The following is a 27571-nucleotide window of genomic DNA, read 5'->3' as shown; positions in this document are numbered from 1 at the left end:
TTTTTTCCTCATTTTTCCTTTACAATATACACTCAATATAATAATTTTAAAAACCTAACAAGAAAACAGCGTAAAAATTTTACATTAATCAAAGACAAGTTTAATTAGAACTGAATGACATCCAAGGCTGAGCCAAGCTGGCAATGTTATCAACAGGATGTGTGGTTAAGCGACTTAAATTTTTAACATTTAATTATTAGTTTGGTGACAATATCAACGCATTAGAAGCCTTACTATATTCTTAATGCGTCATCTACAGGATTAATTATATTAAATAATTTAAATTTTAAATTAAAAAATTGCCATTGTTTAAGAATTATCTTGTCGATAGCAATATCAACGCATTGGAAGCCTCATCATATTCTTAATGTGTCGTATTCTTTCGGTCGCCGGGATAATTTTGATAACAAGCCTAAGAAATTATAGTCGGAGCAATCTTTCTTTTTTCAGCTTTTTTAAAAATATAGAATTTTATTTCTATTACATTCAAGTTTTTATTTACATTGTAAGAAACACGATGTAATATAAATGTATTTCTTATTTTGTGCTTGGCAACAAAGTCATTAAGATTGAAATATCTAAAGGAAAATATTAATACATCGAAAATAATTAATTTTTATTTAAAATAATTTATGACATTCATGGACGGTTCGCGACTAAAACTATTTGCGAAAAACCTATATCTGTACGTCTCTCTGGCGTTCGAATCAGCTGCGGGTAAAGTGAGGAGCCGAACGAACCCGAATACATCCCCGTTGGTAAAAGGGGAGTTTTCTCACTCGCAAACTGAATTCAATTTAACCGGATGTAATACACCCTTTCATATCCGGAGCTGAGCATATCTATGATTGGAATCGCGATGGTTATAGTATCGTATTACAAGTATAATCCGAGTGCTTTGTTGTGACACACACGTTGTCCTATAATATCCGTGAAAGATTTATAATGTCTAGATGTCCGTGTTCGACCAGGTAAAATAACTTAAGTCCAGGTGCGAATGCATACACGCGGTATGTGCTGCGGTGTCCTCCAGTGGAGGAGCGCGACCGTACATACGCGCACGCGTTCCGGTGCCGCACTGCCGCCAGCCGTGTACCGATCGGCTTGGCCTGACAAGGCCGTCGCGCGCGTCTGACAGTTCAGTCAGCGTTCGCGCACGAATGCGACGATACGATCGTCGGTCGTCGTGGCGGGCTTTTACTCGGCGCCGCGCTCACGGAAGCTCCAGCTCGGCAGAGCAGAGCTGACGTTTCTACCTGAAGAGGAAAGAGAAAGAGTGCTTTCGCTCTCCTCCGTCCAATTTATTTTTCTTTTCCGCACACACCTTCTCTCCCCTTTTCAGTCTTTTTTTCTTTCCCTCGGCACTTTCGCCAGTCCATCGAAGGCGTTCCGTCAGGCATCCGTGCAACCGCTGGGGCTGTGTGACCTGCTTCCGTTCTATCCTCGCAGCGGTCCGACAGGCGGACGAGCAGGTGAGAGGAGCGAGGTCGCGTCGAACGGATCACTGTCCTCTGAAAGATTCCCTTCGTCTCGGCTGCGCGGCGTGACGGTTTGCGCGGGTACGACCATCCTCGCACCACCGTGCAATGGTCTCGGTGGTCTCTCTGGGAAACGGGACGGGTGTTTGACAGTTCTGACGTGCCGCCCGCTGAACGAACGTCCGTCCTTCCGGCCCGCGCGACGTGATCGCGTGTTCGACCATCCGGCGAGGATGGCCATCTCCAGTCGCACGGTACCGCGTACTGGAGAGCGCTATCGGAGCCCGAGATGACACGCAATTAACATACCACCGCGCTATATTGTGATATACGCTATTGTGCGCGGTGGAGAATGAAGCGATTACGCGACGTTGTCGAACAAGAGGAAGGATTGTATCGCCAATGAGTCAGTTGCGTCTGATAGAGAGACAGGTGCGCCTCCGAGACCACGTTCTCCCAACATCAATTCATCCACGCGACCTCGGAGCACGACGAGAGCGCGCATCTTCTATACGACACACACACACACACACACACACACACACACACACACACACACACACACACACACACACACACACACACACACACACACCAACGGGGCATAACTCCGATTACGAGTACTTCCGGACTGTTTACTTCCGCTTCGTGAAATTTGCATGTCCCAGACTCCTCACCGCCGCGGGGTTACATCCCTAGTAGCAAAAAACATTGGCTCAATATTGAAAGGTAATATAAAGACAATATTCTTAATATTGGTCCAATATTGTAAAGTGGACCCTTCATCTTATTTAGCCACTTTGTCTAAGCAGAAATATTGGTTCAATGTTGGTTCGATTGGCGTTACATTGGAAAACATTGGAAAAATATTGGCCAATGCATTCCCAATATAACCAATATTTAATCAATATTAGCCAATATTATGCCAATGTATTTTGCTACTAGGAATTCGAGGAGCGTGGTCTCACGACACACACACACACACACACAAAAAGCAAGTTCAAAGCGACCTGACGGAAAGAGCGGGAGAGGAACACCCGCGGGTGTATCCGCGAGTGCTGGTTCTAGGCGTCCTGACGGCTCGGCGGAGTAGTCATCTCATCGTCCATGTCGCGCGCAAAGTGTTGAACGCGCGCGTGGATCGGCTCAGCGAATTGCTCTTTCGCGGAGCTCTCTCTCTCTCTCTCTATCCTCCTCCTCGTTACGGAAGGTCGACAAGTCGATGCTCATCGACTACTCGAACGGCGAGAGCGGCGCGGCGCGACCTTGATCGCGCACGTCGTCGGCGGCTCCGGTGCCACCGGTATAGAGGTACGCACGGCCTGCGCGTCGACGTCGATAATTCGCGCGCGGCGTACATTCTCTCTCCGCGTGTCTCCTCTCTCATTCGACGCTCCCGCACTCCCCCGCATCCGTCGCCGCAACGTTCTCTCTCTCTCTCTCTCTCTCTCTCTCTCTCTCTCTCTCTCTCTCTCTCTCTATCTCTCTCTCTTGGAAGCGTCGACGGATCTATGGAAACCATTTCGGAAATGATCTCCCGTTGCGCGATCATCGGCGAGGCCTCCGTCGTGCTCGCTGCTTCACTGTTTTTCTCGTGTTCCCCGTTTTACAATGACGGTCGACGCGATGTTCGATAAGACGCAATTAGTTTTTCAAAACGACAATTGCTGACTGACAACCGTGCGAGCTAACACACGACCGATATTTTTGCATTTGCATAGATAACGTATGCGATGACCCTTTTTTGCAATTCTATCGTCGATTCGACGTGGCGCTTTGCTTCTCGCGTGGTTCTCCAGACATTCAAATCAATATAATACGATTATTAATAGGGAAACTATAATTTTGAAATCTCTATATAAATTTTCTCTAATAATAAACAAGCTTTGATTCATATTAAATTTGATAAGAATAGAAATATTTGCTCTTTTGTGCTAGAAATCATTTGCAAAAGATATATTTCATTCTTTATTATTTTGTATAATGTTTCTAGAAAGAAATAAAGAGAATTATGTAATATATAAAGTAAAAAATGTATTTAAAAATATTGATATATGTACGTTTCAAAGAACAGATAAGCTTGTCGGGAATTTGGCATTAATTTCTGAAACAATGCACACATTATTTTGCAATTCTAAATAATTTTGTTGTGTTAAGAATGAATTGGTAAAATTGATTTGTTAAATGTTTGAGTGTAATTTTTTCGCCTAATACTTAAATTTTATCACTTTGATTCAAAGTAGCAGAAATTGTTGGCAATGTATATACGCTTTAAGATGTCCTTTTAAATTACGCAATTACGATTGATTTGTGTTTTAAAAATTTACTGTAGACTATCAGTGGATCGTGCTATACCATCGTATCTATCGCATACTGATAATGTAGGTCATGGATTTTCGGCCTTGCACATTTGGCATCTAAATGTCGATTGCACGTCCCTGTGGACCAATTCGGTTGCCACTCCTGAAGATATATTGTTCTTGATTTTAAGAAATGGTTTTAAGAACTTTGTACAAAACAACTGTCAACTTACGGCTGACAGTTTGATTTACTCTGTAATGCGCAAGTAGCAATTGCCTTGAAATCAATGATTCTCGCTTATATATTTTTCGTCAAATGGCTGTATGAATTTATTAGTATATTTATATGTAGATGGAGATGTTTGTGTGCATTGTTAATTATCCTAAGTTAGAGATAGCTGGAGTTAGTCAATAAGGAGTGCAGAATTATGTCTGGTGCTAATTGTACCATTTCACAATCAGATAACACAAATGCTTAGCAAGCACTCGTGGAGAAATTTGAAAACCACATTTTTTCAAACTGTTTTTTTTTTAGATACTTGTATTTTATGTAAGAACATAAAATGACAAACTTTATGCCAATATATTTGATGAATTTATTACGCTGTAGGCTATATTTAGATTACATGCATTTTATTTAACATTTGTTATTTAATATTCTTTAATCTCTGTGAAAATTGATATCCGATATCACGTCTAATAAGAACCAGATAATAATAAAAGGTATCGCCCAATTTAGATTCTTATGTCATCCATATGTTTGTTCGTATAATCGCGACGAGTCATCGTGATGACCTTCGATTCAGCATATCTTTGATAATGTACTCGATGCACATAGCGGAAAAGTCGTCTCATATCACAACGTATTTGTTATTCGTATTTCTATGAACGGTCATTGCACGAACGCTTTCGTGACGCTTGAGCGGTTTATTGTGTCGAGTTATCGCTTTTATACGCTTATGTCCTTGTATTTTATACTATTCGTTATTTTTTAGATGCCATTCCATCATTCTGCGTCTATCAGTTGTTTTACAAAATATGCAATATGGGATTAGCTGTCCAATATTAAAACTTCCTTATTTATAATTTATATAAACATATTTAAATACTTATAACTCTATCACTAAGAAAGAAATAAACACTAATGCATTATATAATAAGAACAATATAATGATTTAAAAAATTATCATACTTTACATCTAATATCAAACTTAGATACTGCATATTGCGTTTTTATTTATCGGATCTTTTTAATTATCTATTATAAATGCAAAATAAATAAAGCAAGATATGCTTGCTATAAGTTTCGTGAAACGACTAATAGAATAACGAAAACGAATCTAAAACATAACGAATAATTATTAATGTCAATTTTGATTGAAGTACTAGTGTTCTTTCCGATATATTGAAAGGCTCAAAATTATTATCATAAAGAGACAAATTAAGTATCTTCTTCAACATCTCTAATAAAACATATTTCCAATAGTTCCTTAATTAATGCAACTTCCGTTAAAACATTTCTCGTAGGCGTTACGAGCGTAGGTAGATACTTCAAGATAGTGTATAATACGTTTCTCAATAGTTCCTTATTATTTAGTTAATTATTTCATAACGAGTTGTCTTTTAAATCGACAAGTAGGAGGATTAATCTGAATGTTATTTACGAATAAACCATAGTGTGGTTTGTTTTTCAAAGACATCGCATTGAAATTTTTTTATTATTTCACAGTTAATAATAAATGGAAAGTCAATGTACATGTACGATTTCAAGTAAAAATAGACAATATCGTATCCAAATCCTTGCAAAAATGTGACACAATCGAAATTTTTCAAATTTCGTATTATGTGCAAGTTGTATTTTAAATACATCAGCTTTCAATCAGAAGAAAATTGATACAAATTAAAATAAAATATAAATAAGAAAGAATAAAAAATAGAAATAAGAAAATAATAAGAAGAAATAACAAATAAAAATGACATTAATGCAAATTTTTTTATTATCAACTCAAATGGCTTAAAATCGAATATATATATATAGCATATTTCGGAGGCTTTTAAATATTGATAAGTAAGCCGCAGTTATTTACAAGTAATTTCTTAAACTAATTATAAGGTATATTAATTTTGTTGTAGTGTTGCGTTAAATTTTAATTTGTCATTTTTTATTACTTATTTTTAAAATAACTTGTAAATAACTGTGGGTTACTCATCGATAGTTAAAAGCTGCAGTAAAATGCAACTTATAGGATGACATAATATACCAAATATGTCATTGTACATTGTGTCGAAACGTTGAACGTCATCATATGTATGATACATGGCACTTACTGTCGCGTATGCATCGGTTTCGAACTAAAGACATCTGGAAAATGTCAACAAGAATGAATAAATTTCTTGATTTAAGTGAGAACGTAAACTCTCGCCTAGCGAGAACGGAATAGTGGAATGCATGAAATTCCATTGTTGATTAGGCTAAATATCCGAAATAAAAACAATTCAAATTTGTACCATAAATTTGAACGGATCAAAGACATAGTAAATCGATAATATTTAGCAATTATCGATTGGCTTGGCCATTCCTTACATGTGTTCAGTAGTATTGATAAAACCAAGTAATATTGTGACTATTTACCTTGCGTCATTTACTGAGTCATTATTTGTGGACTTAGGATTCGTATACTTTTACAAAGTCCACTTAGTTATAGTCAGATAATCTTCATAACAATTTCATGCTATTTCACGTTAAGAACAAAGCACATAATAACGAGATATATGAGCAGATTAACAACATGACGTGTGCGCGATCTTTAAAAAATGCGTTTAAAAAACACATTCTTTAGATAATTTTTTGGTCTCAGTTATATTCTAGTGCATCAACAAAATTTTCAAATAAAAAATTATATTTATTATATTTATCTATATATTTCGTTTTTTTCTTTTTATATGTATTGAAAAAATTTACTTCGATAAACATTAATGTTCTGTTACACTTTAGAAATATTAAAGAACATGAAATTTTTCCAGAAACATATTGAAAAACTAATATTGTAGATAAAGAGAATATATTCTCTTATTTAAAGAGAAACAGTTCTCTCGTAGAATCGGTGCCGAGTTTTTAGCGCAAGAGTAACAAACTTTATCTCGGTGCGTATCGATAGGATATCACTGTGAATAAAGCGTACCGGCAGCTTTTATCAATGTGTAAACCAAGAGGGGATTGTCAGACAAATGTTATCAACCGGATCTACATTTCTGAAAGATAACCTGGACGCTAATGATCTATTAATAAACTCAAAATGGTTTATGCATTTCGATAGATGTAGCTACTCTGATATTTTAATGGATAGTATTATTCGCTCGATTATGGCTCCCGATCTTTCATCGCTATTGTATTAGATTATGACATAAAAAATTAAAAATTATATGAATATTTTGCTGCAATACAGACGCAGTTTGTTTTGCATATGATCATTCGTGCTCAGTGAAATAAATTCGTGGAATGTGTTAAAGGTTCTCTCGTTTTAGTACGTGTGCATTAACAGAAACCCATAAATCTTGATTAATTGTGATAAGATTCATTTTAGCTGGAAATGTAGAACACAAATTGAATTATATTTTCATTAAGGGGAACAAGAGAGAGGGATGCTCTCAGCATTTTATTAATTTATATTATCGAACGCGGATGCAAACGGTCCGAAAAGAAATTAATTTGATTTCACATGCGACATGAGAAAAAACTCACGTGATTTATTATCTATTGCTTCTGACGTGATAATCCAGTTTAACTGCAATAAGAGACTAATAATTTTAATTATTTGTTTCTAATGAATTGTCATATATAATGAAATCCCGTAGGTCCGGAGCTTTAAGTGCGTTATTGTGGAATTCCATTGTATTTCGTAGCAAGAGTCTTACAAAGAGAATTTCGGTACCGTTATGAAAATAACCACATCGATAGCCACCGATTTATTATTTTTTTTTTTTTCAAGCTGTTTCACTTGGCTGGCTACTATACGCGCACAAAAGATTCGTTTGGAAGCCTTTCGTGTTACGGAATACGTGTAACGCTGAACTCGCGCAAAGAAAGGCTTCAACGGTGCATCGATGCGTTCGTTTATTCGATGTGCTCAACGCCAAGATTAAAGTTTGTATACGGAATCGTTATTAAATTATCTCGCATTGACAGTAATGACTTTCGCGTCGCTACTATTTTGTCGCAAGCTAACATATTAGTTATGTACGATGTGCTTCGAGTCTATTTCTGATGCTGAATTTATTGAGCGGTTTTGACCGCCTTCGCGTGTTTGGCGATGTTATCGGCCGCAATAAAGTTATTAGACGTAAGGTCGTTAAACGCACAAATCTTCCGTTCCCTCTCGCTTCCGGCAACTTCACTTGCGCCCCCGTGCATTCTGCAACATGTCGCCAGCTCTAGTGCAACTTTAATGCACTTTTAAACAATGAGACAAGATAACAAATTGACATATTTGCGTCGAGGAATTTGCCATTGCACGAATTAAAATTGATAACTTAATTGACATAAATGAAAAGATAACGATCGCTTAATGGAGAACTGTATGTTTCCGTTAAAGAGATGAAACTTAAATTTGTGTCATTTCTAAATCCTGCTGTCTAAAGATACCTCAAGTATCGAATTGGGGCAGCGATATAAGGCTACAGTATTCACAAGTCGATTCCTGATCGTCGTTGGGATCTACGGATGAAACGACATACCAGTGGTAAAAGCAAGCGTTCGGTTCGCGCGAGTCCGGAGTATCGATTGATCGGTCAGCCGTGTATGCGAGGCTGTTTATAGTTAGATAAGAGACCTGACGTAGCTAGTATTACGTAAATAGTGAATTATCCCGTAGAGTTAACTCGCTTATTCTTAAACAGTTACATATGTAACCAATAAATTTACATATTCGATCCGTACATTTTCTCATTGCTAAGATCGAAGTCAGACATTTCTTTTAAAATGAGAAAATTTATGGCTTATATCATCGTAGGCATATTATCGTAACTGCAGCAGTATCTATTTCTATTTCATTAATTTATTGTTAACAAATCTCTCATTTACAAGTCGGATTTTGATGAAGATTTTGATATCCGATCCAGTTTTTTGAAATCTCTTTAGTTCCTTAAAAAGATGAGGAAGCAAACATCTCGTAATATTCATGTTGGCTCTCTGCTCCGAGATATATAAATACAAGCGACGGTTTTTTTTATATATCGATCTGGATTGGTGGAACTTTTTTTATTACCATGAGTAAGTGTGACTTATTCTGTTAATAGCTATTGCATCGAGGTCAACGGTCCTGTTCCTTAATGGGTTTACAGAACGTTTAAGATTCGCTTGAGACTAGACGGCGCCAGTCACCCGGCTCCTTACGATTATTAGCAGCGTATATCCTGCTATCTGTATGCATATATACAACTCCAAATAATTCAATCACCACCACAATAGATAAAGCAATAAAAACAAAAAGAACTTAATAAAATATAGACAGAAAGCGACAAAATTTCAGTCCATAATAGATAATATTATCAAACATTAGTATTATCAAATATTAGCGTTATTAAAATTATTATGTAGAGCAAAGAGAACACTTTTGTAGATACAAGAAACTCCAGCTTTCTATTCAACTTAAGCCTATTAAAAGTTGCTGCAGTTACTGAATCAGGATGATTTAAGGAACTCGTAAAGTGACTTTGACTAAACTTCGACTAACTTCAGTGGCGGTTTTGCTTACAATTGATGAAGTTATATTATAGTAAAATTTCGAACTCCATAATTCATCATTTCTATTTTAATGCTAAATAATCTAATACTCTTTCTGTGTCAAACAATAAAGAAAAGTTTTTATCCATACTAATAAAGTAGGATAAAACTAAGTGCTGCAGACATTGTTTGAGTTAATCGGAGTTTGATCAAAGCGATACGACTGAGCGTGACATGACCGTGTCTCTTGATATTGATTTGTCTAATGCACTACATATTTACGTATTATTACGAGTACTTTATAAACATTATAAATGTGCATTCCTTCAATTCTTTCCTTTTTTAGTACTTCGCTTCTGATAAACTACAAAATAAAGACATCTAGACTGGTATTCATAGTTGAATCTTGTTTCAAAATTGTCAGAATATCTTAAAATGGTAATAAGAGTTTGTCATTGGTTTATCACATTATAAGACAGTACTTAAGATGATTTTAAATATAAGATACACCTCCTTCTCTCTATATATATATATATATATATATATATATATAAAAACAATATCTGATTGTGCGAAAATTTGAATTAGTGTACAACTGTATCATATATTATTTGATTAATACCTATATATTAGATAATAATTTGTCTTTATATCTTTATTTTATACTTCATTTTATACTCCATACAAAAAGCATGGTCGTTCAGACGTGCTTGCGTAAATTTTTTAATTCTATTACAGCAAAATATCTGTTTATAGTTTATTTTCTTTTATCTTTTTTTTTTATTTTACAGAGTTAGGTCAGTTTATGTTCTGAGAGACTGAAATGATTGTTCTAACGCACGATTAGCTTGTGTTTTCAAAGCGCTCGATCGGAGCTGTGCCCTTGGTCAAGCTTCGTTCTCCTTGTCCGTGATGTACGGCCCACATTTTTATCGACGGAACTTTATTTATTTTTAGAAATACGATGGAATACCGACTGCAACAACACGGCACCTTTGTTACGAGAATCGAACAAACACGCATTCCCAATAGCTTAAATAATGTAACCAAAAGTATCGCCGCGCAAATTTTTACAATTAAGATCTCCGATCTTAATTTTATATCACTGAAAAAATTGTATTTTAAATAAAAATTTTATTCCAAGAAGATACTCTAAAGATAAAAGGAAAATTCTAAAGTTGAGAAAATTCTAAAGTTGAGAAAATTCTAAAGTTGAGAATAGCCTACTCAACTTTATTATAATTTTTACCTCACTTCCTGGAAAACAACTTTTTCGATGTAGATAGAACAGAGATCGATTATCGATAGTCTTTAATAAATTTAATAAATTATTTTAAAAATTTAACTAAAAAATTTTAATTAAAAATTTTAACTAAAAAATAATTTAAAACTAATTCTTTTTTATTTGATGATTAAATGAATTTAAAGAATCCTAAGTTCTTAAAATAATATTAAGTTATATATATATATATATTACACACACACTCACACACGCAATTGCATTAAATATATTAATTATAAGACATTGGGACACATATTTAATTAATATTTCCTTGCTGTATATTATATATAATTTTGCAAGATACAATTCATAAATTTCGTATTGATTATTACGCCGAATGCTAGTCAGCTGAGTTGAATATCACACGTACTCTTGTCGGGTCAATGACCGCGCCACGTTAGCCGCCGCATATGACGCACGTCAGGTAGAGAAATAGTAGAAATGAGGTGAGGTTAGTCTCGAAACAGCTGACAGGAAAACAAAGAGGTGCTACTCCATTTTTCGAGCTACAGACAAAGTGCGCGATTGCATTTATGGTTTTTTGATTTTCAGATACAATCGAATGATGGAATCAGTACAGGTGCCGGAAGACCTAATAATAAATCCTGATACATTGCGGCCATGGTCGTTACATCCCACCAACCATCAGACAAATTCAACACAAGAAAATGGACTAATAAATTCCGGAATTACGCAAGATTTTAACTCATTCCCTTTCCGTATAGAAGAATCGTTAAACAGTAAACTAATTTTATGGTAAGACTTTGGATACAAAACTCAATTTTGTTGAAACATTTTTCAAATTTTTGTCGAGATATTCTATTAACAATTGAGTTGATAATAAAACTATGATACACTAATGCTTCATACACTGTTTTAGGAGTGGAAATATTACGCTGTTAAATGTGGATGTTATTATAAATCCAACAAATGTAACATTTAATGACGAAAATAAAATTAGCCAATCGATTATTGCACAAGGAGGTGAGCCTCTTGTGTTGGAACTTAAAAAAAGTATGTATTTTGATGTGTAAGTGTGATATCTATAGTGATGTTGAATTCAAATCTTAATTGTCAAAATCTTAATTGCAGAGTCTGTCAAAAGTGGCGAAATAAAAATAACAGAAGCTTTTAATATGCCTGCGCAATTTATCATGCACATTGTTGGACTGCAGTATAACTCAAAACAACATATATCTGCGTTGGACAAATTACATTGTTGTTATAGGTAATTAGAACTTTTAATATATGTAAGATAAGCATAAAGCTGTCTCACTTTTTCATGATTTGATTAGAAAATATATAGGAAATGAATTTTGTGCGCTAAATAAAGAAACAAATTAGTTTTAATTTTTTACTACGAAATTGAACAAAAGTCTTATTTTTATATAAGAAGATTTTACGCAGACGTTTATCAATCTTATAATTTACTTTTTGTATAAATTATTTGAATCAATCAAGAAAAAATTTATGGCATCAAATATTTAATTAATTAGAAAATGAAGGAAATATTTTATAATTGTGTTTCCACTAAAGCTTGTTTATATGGATTTTAAAACTAAAAAGATACTTTCGTTATAAATAAAGTTATTTTTTCTTTTTTTAATGTTTAATTTACAATAAAAATAAGTAAGTAACTAAATGGTATAAGATATAATTAAAATATATAGAGAATTCAAAGTATAATAATATAATTATGTACAATAGATTTTAAAATAATACAAACAAGCTGTCGCACATTAAAACAACGTAACATATATTTTTTCATTTATTTGGAAACATGCAGACAATCCTGCAATAGATAATTTATTTTTTATTATCATTTTGAAGTAGACTCATGTGCATTTATTATAGAGGCCATTTATATACAGGGAATTTGTGAACAGCCATTTAATTCTTCGTAGTGAAAGAATTAAGTTTTTTACTTTTACAATATGACTTTTGTATTATAGAAATATTTTGGAAATAGCAAAAGAAAAAAAATGGAATTCTTTGGCTTTACCAATAATCAGTTTAAAAAAAGGAAATTGCCCCGAACATTTAGCGGCTCATGTGGCCATTAGTAAGTAAACATCAAACAAATAGTTGCATAAATTAAGCGTTCAGCTCAAACGTAATAAATAATTTCTCCTTTTTCAGAAACAATCCGTAAGTTTATGGAAGAACACAACAGTTCATTTAGCCATATTATTTTAGTATTGCTACATTCTGAATTCACAATGTATGAAGCAATTACAGCACTCTATTTTCCTCGAAATGAGGTAGAGCAGATTCAATCCCGCTTACATTTTTTTCAATTATCGAATGAAGTTATCACAGATGAAGATGGGACAGACAAAGAAAATATATTTCCTGTAAATAAGCAAATTAATATAATAAATAATCCGCAGCATATACTAGAAGGTAACGGAATCTTCCGATGTAACATTGCAACTATAGACGGGGATTTAAGTGATATTTTTTTAAAAAAGACACATCGTACTTTTGCAGGAGCAGAGTTAATTGAACTTGAAACAATCGAAAATGGTGAATTTGGCCTGCCGGGTGAATTAGATCGAGAAAAACTGCTTGGATCTCCTGCTTTGCCACTTGCAGACGGAATCGACTATAGACATATGCAGCAAAGCGAAAGGTATGAATTGGTGAAAGTCCTTAATAATTTCATTAGAATTATTTAAACAATATTTATATTACGTTTTTATAAAAACAGAATTAAATTTACAATAATTAACAGATAGTTAACCATTGGTTTAAAAGGAATGGATACGAATTTACTTTATGATCAATAAATTTAAAATGATACGATTGATGATAAATTATTGAGTTGAAGAAACGTTGATTATTTTAATTATCTGGTGTCTCTAGAAAAAAACAGATTTGTTTTCTTTCTTTCTAGTTTTTTAAATATTATATAGACTGATGTATCTAATATGTCCAATTCACGTTCTCTGTAAAATTTGCATTTGTGATTTATCTTTTGCATCAAAATTTACGAATATATCAAAAATGAGCAAAACGTTATTTGGCATAAAAATTATATAATTATTACAATGCTAGTTTGCACGTTAAACGTAATAAATTTTAACAACTTTTTAATTATTAACAGCACCATGTTTCTCTCTTCTTTATCAATGCAGCACAACGAGAAATAACGTATTTTGTACTGAAAAGCTGCGTGTAGCCTACCGATATAAGAGTCGAATGTTATCATATATGGTTAATAGTTAAAAGATTTCTTCTATATCGACATAAAAAAATAAAAAGTATATTATATTTATAATGACAAATAAACTGAATGAAGAATATTTAATAATATAAGAGACATCGGTTAATTGTAATCCAGCGCATTATATCGTTTTATAACAGTAAGTCACGAATATTTGATCCTTCTGATATTTGATGCCACAAACAATCGATTAAGTTATTAGAACTTATTTTAAGCTTACTATTCTTTTTTTATTTAAAACTTTTTTTATTTAGTAGAATTTTTTTGTTTATGCAATTTTTAACTTGAGAAAATTAATTTTATAAGTTATTAACTTTAACTTGATTTTGAAAAAATATATTAACTTACCAACATTAATTTTGTGAAGTTATCAAAGTTTGAAAAATTATCGAAGAAACAAAAGTTTTTTTAATCTTCAATTCTTATGAAAATGAATAATAACTCATATAACAGCGCGTTACTTAATTAAATAATTAATTAATTGAATAATTTATTTAATTAACCAATTTAAAATATATTTAACATTTTATTTGTAAATTAAAACATGGAATAACAAAGAAATATTGTTGTTTATGTGAAAACGTGTCTTTTTTAATAATTGTTTCTTTTATAATTTTTTCTTTTATACAAATAAAGTTTTCAAACTTTGGGAAACAGTTAACAAGTTAAAGTTTATGTGTTTCAAAAATATCTAGTTAAAGTTAAAATTTAAAATTAAAAATAACTAAAAGTTATCTACAAAAATAAAGAAACAAATACGTTGCCTTATTTAAGAAATAATTATTTTTTTAATGAGGCAACGTATTTGTTTGTTTGTTTTTGTAGATAACACTTTGAATTTTTTTAATTTTAAATTTTAATTTTCCTTATTTTAAAAAGTAATTATTTTTTTAAAAAGCTAAAAATAGAATTTACAAAAATAAAGAAACAAATATGTTGTTTTATTTAAAAAATAATTATTTTTTAAATAAGATAAAATTAAAATTTAAAATTAAAAAAGTTAAAAGTGTTATCTACAAAAATTAAGAAATGAATACGTTATATTCTTAAAGAACTTATTATTACCAGCTCATAAAGTGCTCATTTAGGTGGCGCATAAGATCACAATACGAGCACCTTAACCCTGTTAAGGTGCTCGTATTCCTCTTTTTCAGGAAAATTGAGGAACTCATAAAAATTTATGTAATTCATAAAGAGCTACTATAACATGTCTCCTTGCTGTCTGGGAAGATATCTTGTATAGATCTTTCATTTAGATATCTTTGACATGTCTAACTAAAAAATTTTTAAAACATCTTTTAAGATGTCTTTTAGATATGTCTTTTGAATATCTTTTAGAAATTCTATAAAGATATCTTTAACAAAATCTTCTTAGATATATTTTAGATATCTTTTAGAAATGTCTTGAAGACATCTTGAATAAGATGTCTTTCGATTTCTACAAGATATCGATGTTTATTGGGATTATGTTCATGTCAATTCTATATTGATTCATTTCTTGATCTATTGATTATATACATTAATTATTTGATATTTCATGTATTATTAATATTACAATATTAATAAGTATTAATTGACACAACGATTATATCTAAATTGTATCATTTGTATCGATTTCATAATTATGACGCACACAAGAAGTTTACTTCGTAATATCTGTTTCTAATTAATTTCAGCGCCGAAATATCATTTGCGTCATAGATATAAATCATTCGCACAGACTTGACATTTTCTGTCGCATTAAATGTTTATTTCGAGACTGACATTGTCATCGACGTCATTTTATCATGACATGCTGATTTCGTTACAGTGAGACAACAGGTCGCTCCTTGTGTACCTCGAACCATTGATTATACGCAATTGCAATGGTTTATTTCGCGAACCTCTGTTTCAAAGTAAAACAATTTATTTTTACATTAATAATAATTGATTCTATTATCGTATTATAAAATTAATAGTCAATATATTACGTATAATATTTTATGCCAAATAATCTTACAAAATATAATCAATTTATTCTCGAATGTAACAAAAATTTTTAATGAATAATATCACATAATTTGTAAAACAAGGCTTTTTATTTGCAATTTTACAGCATTACTCAGAAAATTAGAGAGACACATTAGAGAATATTTTTTTTACTATTAATAAAAATCTTGGATCTATTTACCCAAGAAAAAAAATCAAGATCTAAGATAATTCCGAATGCCTAATGTTCTATTGCACATGAACACATTAGCAGAATATTAATTTGTCGATGTCAAGATATAATATAACGTCAATGCGTTCTTTAGAGTAGTCAAAATTTTTTAGTGTAAAAGAAAATTTTGATACTTTAATATTGCGAATACAAAATAATCTTATTGTTAAAATAAACCTTCTACCAGATTGCGCCTTCTAACAATGGAAATAATTTCTTAAAGCATGTTATCTGCATAAACTAAAAAAATATATTATTTTATGAAATATGCTCACGGATTTAAAATATATTCTGTATGCATTTTAGTCTAATAAATCATATCCATGGTTGGTAATTTTAACTATCTGACAGTGATTTAAAATATTAGAATAGCTTGTGAAATGGAAATATTCTTTCGATTAACCTTCACTGACGCGAATCTGATCTGATGAAAATACATGATCGATCACGAAAGGTACTTTAAGGAAAGTAGCTATGTAAATCCAAGCAATTCGAGTCATTACTTTCAAGTTGCGTCCGATTTCTCACCCAAGAATCACCACACAAAGAAAATTGTATAATAAAAATTACTACGGTAAATAATAATAAGTTTGGACCAAGGAGGAAATTATATTAAAATCTTTCATCAAATTACACAGTATTTGCATTACTTATGATATAATTATCTGAAATTTTTTCTAGCTACTATCATAAATAGTAATTTTTTTATAAAACTTTCCGTGCAGACTCTTGATGTATTCTTGATAACAATGAAAATTAAATAATTTCCTAAGCAAATGTATAATAATTTGAAATTTTCTTGTTTCTCTTATCTTCGTCTTTTTTCCAACAATTTGTCTTTCAAATTTTTCTTGTTTACAACGTTCCGCATGCAAGCATATTCAACTAAATAGCCCAAGTGGAGTCGAAAAACGGAGCGCGTTACAGTGGTTCCCATTGATTCATTATAAAAATGATTTCAAAAAGGCACGGGGAAATGACAAACGTTGATAATCGTTCAAGGCCGTCACGTGAACAATATTACCTGTAATTAAAGGAATACGTATCGCGATCGAATTAAACAACGGGCTGGCGACCCCTACTCCGTAACTAGTCGTCTCGCGCGCATCGAGTATGTAGCCGTCCGCGAGCTGGGCAGGCGCTGTATGGTGCTTCGGCAGAACCCGGTGCGATGTGGGAACACCTCGTAGACGTCGTAGTCATCGTGGCCGTGTGAACGTCGCAGTCAACAGTCACGGCTCTCCTTCTCTAGACGAGACGGTTGGGTTCAATTCGGTTCGTTCAGTTCGCCGCGTCTCGTCGTACCGCAGCCATTATCGTCTATCCCTAGGCGTGCTTCAATCAAAACGACGCGGAACTGTGCGTGATCTGTTCGCGTTCATTGTGCCGCAACCATCTTCTTAAAACTATGTCGCGGAAAAGGACGACTCTACACGGCTGCTAGCGAGGACCCGAACGATATTCCTCTTTCTGCCCCTTTGTTCACCGAGACAAACTCTCAGAGGGTGAAATCACGAAGGGGCCGTGATATCAGAATGGTCATGATTGACATGGTGGACGTTATCGAAGATGAGGACCGGTGTGTATTTAAGAGTAATGGTTGTTATTCGCGTTCGCGCGCCGTCGAACCTCGTGTCGAGCACGATTCGGATGAACCCTCAGCCTCGTTTATCAGCTCGCTATTGATCCCTGCTCTTTTATTGACGTCCATTTCTCATACCGGTTACCGTTGAAGAACCGGACTTGGTAATTATCGATCCAATATCGAAGAACACCCCGCATTATATAGTTTCATCACGCCGGTTTGTTCTACACTCGGCAATCTTGAAAAAAGGAACGTGAAACTAATCGACAATTGTGTATATTTAAATGAAATTTCGTTAGCACGAAGCGGAATATATTCTGGATTGGCTATTCGAGAATAAAATACAATGAAAGAACATGAGCAAGACACGCTATGGATACTATTATGGATACTATAGTAGATATTAAAAATGCTATGTACATAAAATTTGCGGTAATCGAATATTTGCAACGTATGAAGACGCGCTTTCGTAAAATTTATACGGTTAACAAAACTGCATCTTTATGCATGTCATTCTTTGCAATTTATGTTATGTAAAGCAGCATGATCTTCCATATTAATTAATAATTAAAAGTTACACGATGACAAGTCGTACTACAAGAATCAAAACGATTCTGGATACGTTTCACATCAGGCCGCGTGTTTCTTCGAACTCATCACAAATGAATATCCGTTAAATGCAGAATTGTGAATTTTGTTTAATTTGAATTAATAATATTTCTATTTTTAGTGTATCTTATTTGTGTGTAGAAACAAATTCTGGTTTTCTTCTAATAATTTGGCTAATCACAGTCGGTTTGCACAATACTTTTTATTTTATTTCAAAGTCTCAAGTATTAATTATACTGTCCGACATCACTTTACAACACGAGTGCAGGTCGAGTCATTTGTGATGTATTTTTGCGTACTTTGTATTTACTTTTTACATGCAGTATTTTTTAATTGTTATATCTTAAAAAAATATACCAAAATAAAATAAAATGCACTTTAAAGTTAAAAATTAATACTTTCGCACAACATTAATGAAATTTGAGAAAAAAATTTGGTGCCGGTATTAGAATGTCATGAAAAATCAAAATTGGAATTTTTGGCTTCTTTAATATTATTCTCTCTTAAAATTTAGCAGGCAAAAATTCATCGAAAATAACTATTCACACTCACAATACAAAAAAGCCAAACTTTAAACACTATATTTGATAAATTTTTGTCGGCATATTATATCTATATTTATACTGCTTAAATTTAAAAAGTTAGTGGGCATTAAATAGTGGGCATTAGTGGGCATATTAAAAGAATTGTAGCGAATCTTTTAAGTATAAATGAATTTTATCTTATGCTTATCATAAGCTTGAAAACTATACGTGCCTGTAAAATATTAAAAGATATATTGATATACAGTAAACGAAAAAGCTCAGGTACAGAACATGTGATAAAGCGAACGAAATCGTTACTTTACAGATATGAACGACTTCTGAGGAGAGCAAAAATGGAAAACCTCGGTGAAATATCCGGGATTGGTTGCTTATATCAAAGTGGTGTGGATCGACAAGGACGGCCAGTAATAGTCTTCTTGGGCAAATGGTTTCCAGCTTCGAAAATAAATCTGGAAAAGGTAAAGACCCCTTATATACCCTGAAAATCAATGTTGCTACGGATTACCTAAAAAAAGTCTGTGACTCAGCCTACGCAACGTTATAGTAAGAGTACTATTGTTCAATCGATAGAAATTTGTTGAAATGATGTTGAAAGTATAATAATCTGCTTAAATAAAATAACAAAAGTTATGTCATAGTCATCTGCATCAATCTGACTATGAAACATAGATAAATAATTGAAGATTGCATACCACCCTTCTATAGTCACTTTTAGTTGTCCTTTATAATTCAATCGATTCATTTGGAATGTATAATAGAAAATGTTTTATAGAGTAATTTTCTATTGAAGGTGTCTTTGACTTATACGCTTTTACTATATTCGTGATAAAACATTGTACACGTGTCGCCTTGATATATTTTAATCAAACATTATTGCATTTGTTTAAAAGTTGAAATGATACAATTCCGTGGCTCACTTTTTCAATGAATTTTCAGTAAATTTTAATAAAAAGTACCATGTATTTATTATATATTAATTTTATCGCTGTTCAGTGTAGTGTACCTCAAAAATGTTGAAATACTTTTTTAATAATTTTCTAAGGTATTCGATAGCGGATACAAAAATTTGTTTCCAAAACTATCACTAATTGAAGTTTGCAGAGTATAAATTCTCTTATCGAGGACCGGAGGGAGAGAATATCGGAAAATTGCTTTTCCAAAATTATAGGAAAAGCATGTCTTTTTCTAATCTGCTTCCAATGTGCTGCATATTGGAGAATTATCATATTATTTTCCTGTACTACTTTTTCATTTTAGATACGTGCCGGTTCCATCGAGCATAGAATCACTTGCGCATGTCTCTTGATTATGTCCCGTCCAGGTCAAGCCTCGATCATTTAGGCCTATCTTTGCGCCAGTTGTGTCCTGTTGAGTGTCATTTCCTTTCCCTGTCGGACTCATCCTTACTCCGTTCATAGCCGGAACGCAGTGAGATATAGCGGCGGGTGGTGAATCGATATTTACACGTTCAGAAATAGACCGACCGCGGAACGAGTCCCTCCCATCATGAGGAGGGCGAGAGCGGACTGCAACGTCGCGACGCGCACCCTCATCCTCAATGAAACTTTCTCACCCAATAACCCATTTGCATCGGCAACGATTTGCGAATATCACATTGTCGGCACGTGCGAGCTAATCAGAGATGAATAGAAAGAAAAAACGTACAATCATTGAAATGTTCTTTCTTTTTCTTTTCTTTTCTGATTAACTTTGATTTGTATTGAATTTTACGTTGCAACCGACAAAAAAAGACGAATAAAACAGCTCACATAAACCTTTCTCACACATAATAATATTAATCTTCTAAACTAAACAATAATTTCCTCTTTACACATTTTCCGATATTACATAATATTATATATTATAGAACAAAAGTTAACATTGAATCAACAATTATCTCGTATATAAACCATAATATAAAATCTTCTCTTTAAAGAGTTTGACAATATTAAATTTCAGCAAAGTATTATATTATATTTTTATTTAATTACTATAATAGTCACGTAAAATACACAATATGATTGTTTTGATAATAATAGCATCAAAAAATTATAATTTTTAGTTTGAAGATATTTTCTATATGATATTTTTTCTATTCTCAATTCATAAAAATGATTAAATAAAGATGAATATATCTTTTTTAATGAAACTATATAATTTTTTTACATAAGCAAGTTATGTCAGTTTAATTGACTATACACATTCTTTTAATATCTTTTCATTACATACGGTGGTCTGTCACATCCGAGTATTTTTTTTACCAATTATTTATAAAAATCTATTTAAAAATTTATAAAACCCCTTGCAAAACAACGTAACAGAAGATTTTATAGTTATTTTGGTAAACATTGTTCATTGAATATTTTATTTTTAATATACTTTGAAGCGAGTAATAAACTTTGTTTATTGTTTGGTATTTTTTGTAATAATTATATAGCGAATAAGCAATAATATATTTACCACAGTCTTTTAAAGAGACGTGGTTTTGATTACAACATTTTTCATAAATAATATAGCGGAGTAAAATTAATACTTGCATAGAAAATAGCTGCTTGTGGGTCTAACACATCCATGTGAGATTTTACATGCTCGGCATTCAAGAATATATTGATATTTTGTGATAATTCTGGGACCTCTCAATCCCTTCTAGCATCTAATTTTTTTAAAGAGAAAAAAAGCCAAATAAATAAATTTGCTTTTTACAATTACGATTAAATATTATTTTGTTTGCTGACGTCTTAGACCTACGTATATAGTTGGAGAGTTAAAAACATGAAATTTTTTAAAGAAAATTTTATTTATACTGTATACTTATATAACACAATGATTGTTAATTTGATATTAACTTTTTCTGTCCACATCGATTACGGAAATATTTCGGATTCTTATCGTAATTTATACTTCGTCAATTGTTCGATTTAAATCTTTTGCACAAGGAAGAAAAGCTTTTACTTCCACTTGTTCCAATTTTTTGTTTACTTTGATCGCTGATTGCGATCTGTTATCGATGGTCTAAGATGCTCGTTACTTTGAATTTAATTGAGATAAGAATATCAACGACATCATACAGAGATTCGTCAGCACAGCTAAAAATACACACTGCAGGGACTATTGAAATAATGCTGTGTACACGCAGCGTTCGAGCGAGATGCGTGTTCCAAAACGAAAATCGTCGTGCGTAATATCGCCCGCTATTAATACTGAGTCTCCATTAAGTTTGTTAATTTAAACATCTGTTTAATCTCGTTTCACGCTTTTAAATCCACTGACCTGCTTTCGAGATAAAACATTTACACTTAGTCAGAATTCTAATTACACAATGGCTCGAGATAACGTGTCTTCAGAACCACAATATGGACAGCAATATATGTATTTCGCAATTTACGGCATAGAATCAACATTATTTCGATTGACATGAATTCATTGTTAATATAATAGCATCATCAATTTGCCTTGCTTCAATCTTTTCATTCTAGCTCTTCTGTTTGAACGAGAGAGTTAAAGAAAAGATTTAAAAATGAAAAAACTTCAGTTTTTTCATTGTCTTGCAAGATAACAAATAGTAACGATCGCTGTATGCATTGTGTAATGATTTGGTCGTAATTGGACACGCATAGTTGATTCGCATAACAGATACGTTTGCAAAATCATTTCGAGGTCTACATCGTTTCCTGAGTAATATCATTTAGTTTGGTATTAATTGTGGAGAAAAATTTTTGTTATATTTTACCGCTAAATATTCTTTACAAATTTCATATATCTTATTTGATCATAAAAGACAATTTGGCAACTTATTAATAATAGGAATTCCCAAAAGATTTTATACACTGCATAATAAAAATTATCAAACAAATTATAAAATTTAGTCAAACTTTTTTTATTTTATTATGATAGATATTATATAATAAATTATAGAAAATTTCTCGAAATACTATATTGTCTTACGAGAGACATCATTTTAAAGATAAATTCTAAGAGAATTTTTTTTTTTTTATATAAAAGTGAAGATTCATATTAAATTGATGGCAACTGAAAAAAAAGATTTTAAAATATTAAAACATCTTTAAAATAAATATTTTTAGACTATTTAATGACGACATCAATTTTAAATTTCTGGTAAAGGTAAAACAATGAAATCACAATAAAATTGCGGTGTAGGTTTTTTCAATAGAACCAGCAAAGATATTCCATCACATATTCGATCACATATTCCATGACGTAGGAAAGCAAAATATATTTTGTATATCTTGCCGCTGACGTCCTATCGGTCTTGAAAATATTTACGCAGCGTTTATTTTAGGACATATTTATTCCTATTTTCTTAATTTATTTGGTGAACGTATTTTTTTTACTCAATATGAATTTTAAAATTAATTTATACAAAGTTTGGTAATATTTTTTAAATAATTAAGTTAATGGCTTATAAAATTAATTTAGTTAAAAATTACGTGAACAAAAAACTATTAAAAAATTAAAAGTTACGTTAAGATTATTATTTTTGTGACCAATAACAAGTAACACTGTTTTCTTGCCTCTTATGATTTTAGGCTAAAATGTATCTAATATCAATTTTGGATCCTATTGTGAGAGGAGATTACGTAATTGCATATTTCCACACCCTCACGAACAGCAACAATCATCCCACTTTTCAAATGCTGTACGATGTCTACAGTGTACTTCCGTACAAGTAAGTTGTACGTTTGAGATATCGAACGCATCGTATCTATTGATCGCATTTTAAGGTAGAATCACAAGCATGTCTTTACGATCTATACGTATAACAGTTAAATATGTTATTTGAGTGATATTGAAAATTTGGTAAATTATTCAATTATATATTATAAAAACCTAATTTTACCCAATATTTAATTAAAAAATTAAAAGGATAAAAAGTACGATTTTTCAGAATTTTTTTTAATAAACTTTTTGTGTGAAGTGAAAGAAAATTAGACATATTTAAATAATATCATATATTACTTTAGATGAAAAATAGGATATCTTTTTTCTTACACACAGTATCAAGATAAAAATAGAACTGAAATATTGTTAACTTACTGTAGTTCTAGTTATATAATGGCAGGTTGCACTAAATTGTTACCTATGCAACTTGATTCCGCTTATTTGCAGAAATTTGATAACGATCTTGAAATGGAATTTCTTTTACAGGTATAAAAAGAATCTTAAACATTTCTACATTGTCCATCCTACTTTCTGGACCAAGGTTAGTAACAGAATCCTCACGTTGTAATTGTATACGCACCTTACGTTCAATAAACGTTGCATTAAGACGCAAAACTGCACTTACTGAATAAATTAATGTCATTGGATTTCCCACGTTTATGCATGAAGAGTCATCTTTAGAACGATCGTATCGAATTTCCTGGTTATACGTACTTCCTTAGCAAATACGATTGTACGCAGTAATTTTTAAATATTCAATTTTTTACATTATTAAAGAAAGAATATTTTAACAATAATTAAAATTTAATAATATTATCATTTTTGTGTGAAGAAATTCTACATTTTACATTTTAAAAACTCCAGTTTTTTTTTTTTAATAAATTGTTACAACTAATTATTTATTATAGATGATGACGTGGTGGTTCACGACCTTTATGGCTCCAGCTATTAAGCGAAAGGTTCAAAATATTCAAGGATTAGCACATCTTTATGAACTTATGTCGCCAGATCAACTGGAAATTCCAGCTTACATCACAGAATATGATATGAAGGTAGGGCAAGCAACACAGTTCTTTTTAATAAAAAGTGTCTTAATTATTTTCATTTCGATGTTTTTTTTATAGGTAAACGGCCTGCAATATTTTCATACTCGAATTAACCTGCCGTCGCCAACGTCAACCTAAATTCAGGTCACTAAAATTATTATAATTTGCAAGTGAAATGAAAAATCAAGGAGTTTTTTTATTTTATCTGCAAATTATAGTAAAGGAAAATATAATCTGTTTAGCAATAACACTTTTAACTGTGCATATAATTCTTATGCAAACCATTTCTTTTTTAATTATAAAATGTTTTTACTAAATGTTTTTAAATTAAAAAATTTAGAAACACCTTTTATCTATCAAATTACAGTACCACTGCCCATTTTTAACGTTAATTGGCTCTTTTTACTCGCGCTTGTGTATACAAATTTTTACATTTTACTTCGGAAGTACGAAGATAAAACTTAATACATCGGACAACAATCCGTTTATTAAAAATGTTTTGAATATATCATACTTATTCGAAGTTTTTAAATTTTAACAACTATAACAGATAATATTTTCCTTATATTTATTTCTTATATTTATTTTTTAATAGTAATGTAATTTTTTAGAAATTACTAGGAAAATATATTAATTAAAATTTATTAGTAACTTCTTCAAAATAAATTATTATTCGAATGAATACTGATACTTTGGTATGTTCGTTCTATACTTAGAACGAATCTCAGCTGCCAAAATATCAATAATTATTATTATTGTATTGATTAAGATATTGTGCTGTGCTGCCATATATTTTTTCGATATATTAATAATAAATCTCCGGCTGCGAACAAAGAATGTTTGAACCTATATGTTGTGTATATTACCGTGTCTTTGGTGCTCAACTGATTTGATTAATTTTAAACTTTTGTCTTCTCTCTTGCGGAGACTTTGATACTAAATACCGAACAGTGCTCATGCACGCGAAATGTTATCGTTGAGCACCGAAGTTATATGTATGGAACTGTTCTTCTAGAATAGAAAAAAACAATACATTTAAGAGCTTGTTCATTAATGTATTTTAACAGGAAAAAATTATCCCCATTGTTAATGCATTAAACATGCATTTTAGCGACTAAAAAGATAAAGGAATTAAAATCTGTTAATTGCGTTGATGAGCACATTTCTCACCCTCACCAAATCACAAATTTTATAGCAAGTATAACGTCATTTACTCTTTTAATCTTTTGCCAATTAGTTTTTGGCATAATAGAAAAAAAAATTATTTTATGCTTAATCGTAAATGCGAAGACAATGGGTTAATTAATTATGTCCGCCATAGATACGACACACAGTTGTATCTTCGGCAAAGACACCATAATTAATATATAAACATTTACTTCCAAATATAGCTATACGATGATTATTATTAATTTTAACTTAGTAATTGTCGTATTAGTAATCATCGTTTAGCTACATTTAGTATATTAGCAATTAAAACTATTTGTAATCATAATTTGACTATATTTAGAAAACGCAATTGAGTAAACGCGATTTATTAAATAGATTCTAATTATTAAATTCTTGCTATTCTTAAATCGCGTTTTCGCTCAATTGATTACACAATCTTTGTGTCTTCTAAATGTAGTCATTCTGCTCGCAGCGATGGAAGAGTATTTATTGCATTTACATATGAGTATGTTTTACAAACAATTTTAATACTATTTGCGCTGCGAATAGTCAGAAAATATTAATCTAGATTATTTCTTATTTTTTACATATATCTTTGTACGTTGGCTTGAAATTTTTCTTTACGTATGTATTAACGAGAGAGATTTGCGCGCGCGCGCATTTATAATGTTATTTTATTGTTTCAAAATTTTAATTTTAACTGACAAAAACTCAATAATCTTTCTAACAATTGATATTATTGGCGTAATTGCTGTAATTGGTGTTATTGCTTTAACCGATGTACTTATTTTGGTTTTCTACGATATACTATGAGTCGTTCGTTAGAAACGCATAGAACACAAATGCTCTAACGTTAAGTATTAAAATAATTTGTTACACCAATTACATCAATGGTGTGAGTGATACTTATATAGAACACCATCTTTATCATACGTATCTGTATACGTTAGAACATTTGCGTTCTACACATATTTTTTCTTTGAAATCTCTTGTTGGCTGTACTTAATTATAATATTTATTATATGCAATTTTTTTAAACTATTAATATACAAATATTTTCTAGAAATGTAAAGTGTAAAGTAAGAATTACTTAATAATTTTTATATATTTGTAAAAATGATAAAAATTAATAATGAACGATTCATAATATCATAAGAGACCAAAAAGCAAAAGTGTGCATTAAACGTCTCAAAAATATTAAACATGGGCAATTGATTCTTACTACTGATTCTTAATAATTTAACATTAATAACACTGCTCAAAACTAATAGCTGCTCATGTTGTATGTAAGATACATTGCTCAAATTGTATGATTTATCTCTCTCTGGCTATATATAATTTATATATTATCTCTTGTATACGATAACAGATTTGAGAAATGATGAATACACTGAGAAAAAAAAGTAATTGATTCAACAAAATTTTTTAGTTGCGGGCTGCCAACAAAAGATATATTCAATACAATATATGGTATTGCAATATAAATACATAATCCAATCAACGTTATTGCACTTGCATTAACAGCAAATAATATTGTATTAAGTATATCTTTTGCTGGCAGCCCGCAACTAAACGTTTTGTTGAATCAATTACTTTTTTCTCAGTGTACGGTTAAAGTTTTGGCCTTAAAATGTATTATATTAATATATATATGCATTGAAAAATATATTGAGATATGTTATATTGATATATATATATACATATATATATATATATATATATATATAT

General features: G+C 31.6%; 1 protein-coding gene across 2 annotated transcripts; it reads left to right on the top strand.

Moving 5' to 3' along the window:
• The first annotated feature begins 1108 nt into the window (after positions 1–1108).
• LOC105835716 (protein GDAP2 homolog) lies at positions 1109–27009 on the top strand. 2 transcript variants are annotated; one of them, XM_012679222.3, is made up of 12 exons: positions 1109–1472; positions 11335–11538; positions 11663–11796; positions 11875–12010; positions 12735–12844; positions 12922–13185; positions 13273–13414; positions 19252–19405; positions 23495–23634; positions 24114–24168; positions 24536–24679; positions 24752–27009. In XM_012679222.3, exons 2-12 carry the CDS (start codon positions 11345–11347, stop codon positions 24809–24811), a joined length of 1533 nt encoding a protein of 510 aa, XP_012534676.1. In that variant the 5' UTR covers positions 1109–1472; positions 11335–11344; the 3' UTR covers positions 24812–27009. The 2 variants fall into 2 exon arrangements, with proteins under 2 accessions (XP_012534676.1, XP_012534678.1); XM_012679224.3 differs by lacking the exon at positions 1109–1472 and adding an exon at positions 1773–1910 and having other exon boundaries at positions 24752–25934.
• The last annotated feature ends 562 nt before the right edge of the window (positions 27010–27571 follow it).

The sequence above is a fragment of the Monomorium pharaonis genome, chromosome 8 (assembly GCF_013373865.1).
Source record: "Monomorium pharaonis isolate MP-MQ-018 chromosome 8, ASM1337386v2, whole genome shotgun sequence".
Lineage (NCBI taxonomy): Eukaryota > Metazoa > Arthropoda > Insecta > Hymenoptera > Formicidae > Monomorium > Monomorium pharaonis.
The sequence above is the reverse complement of the archived record's forward strand: the minus strand, read 5'-3'. Positions and strand labels throughout refer to the sequence as shown.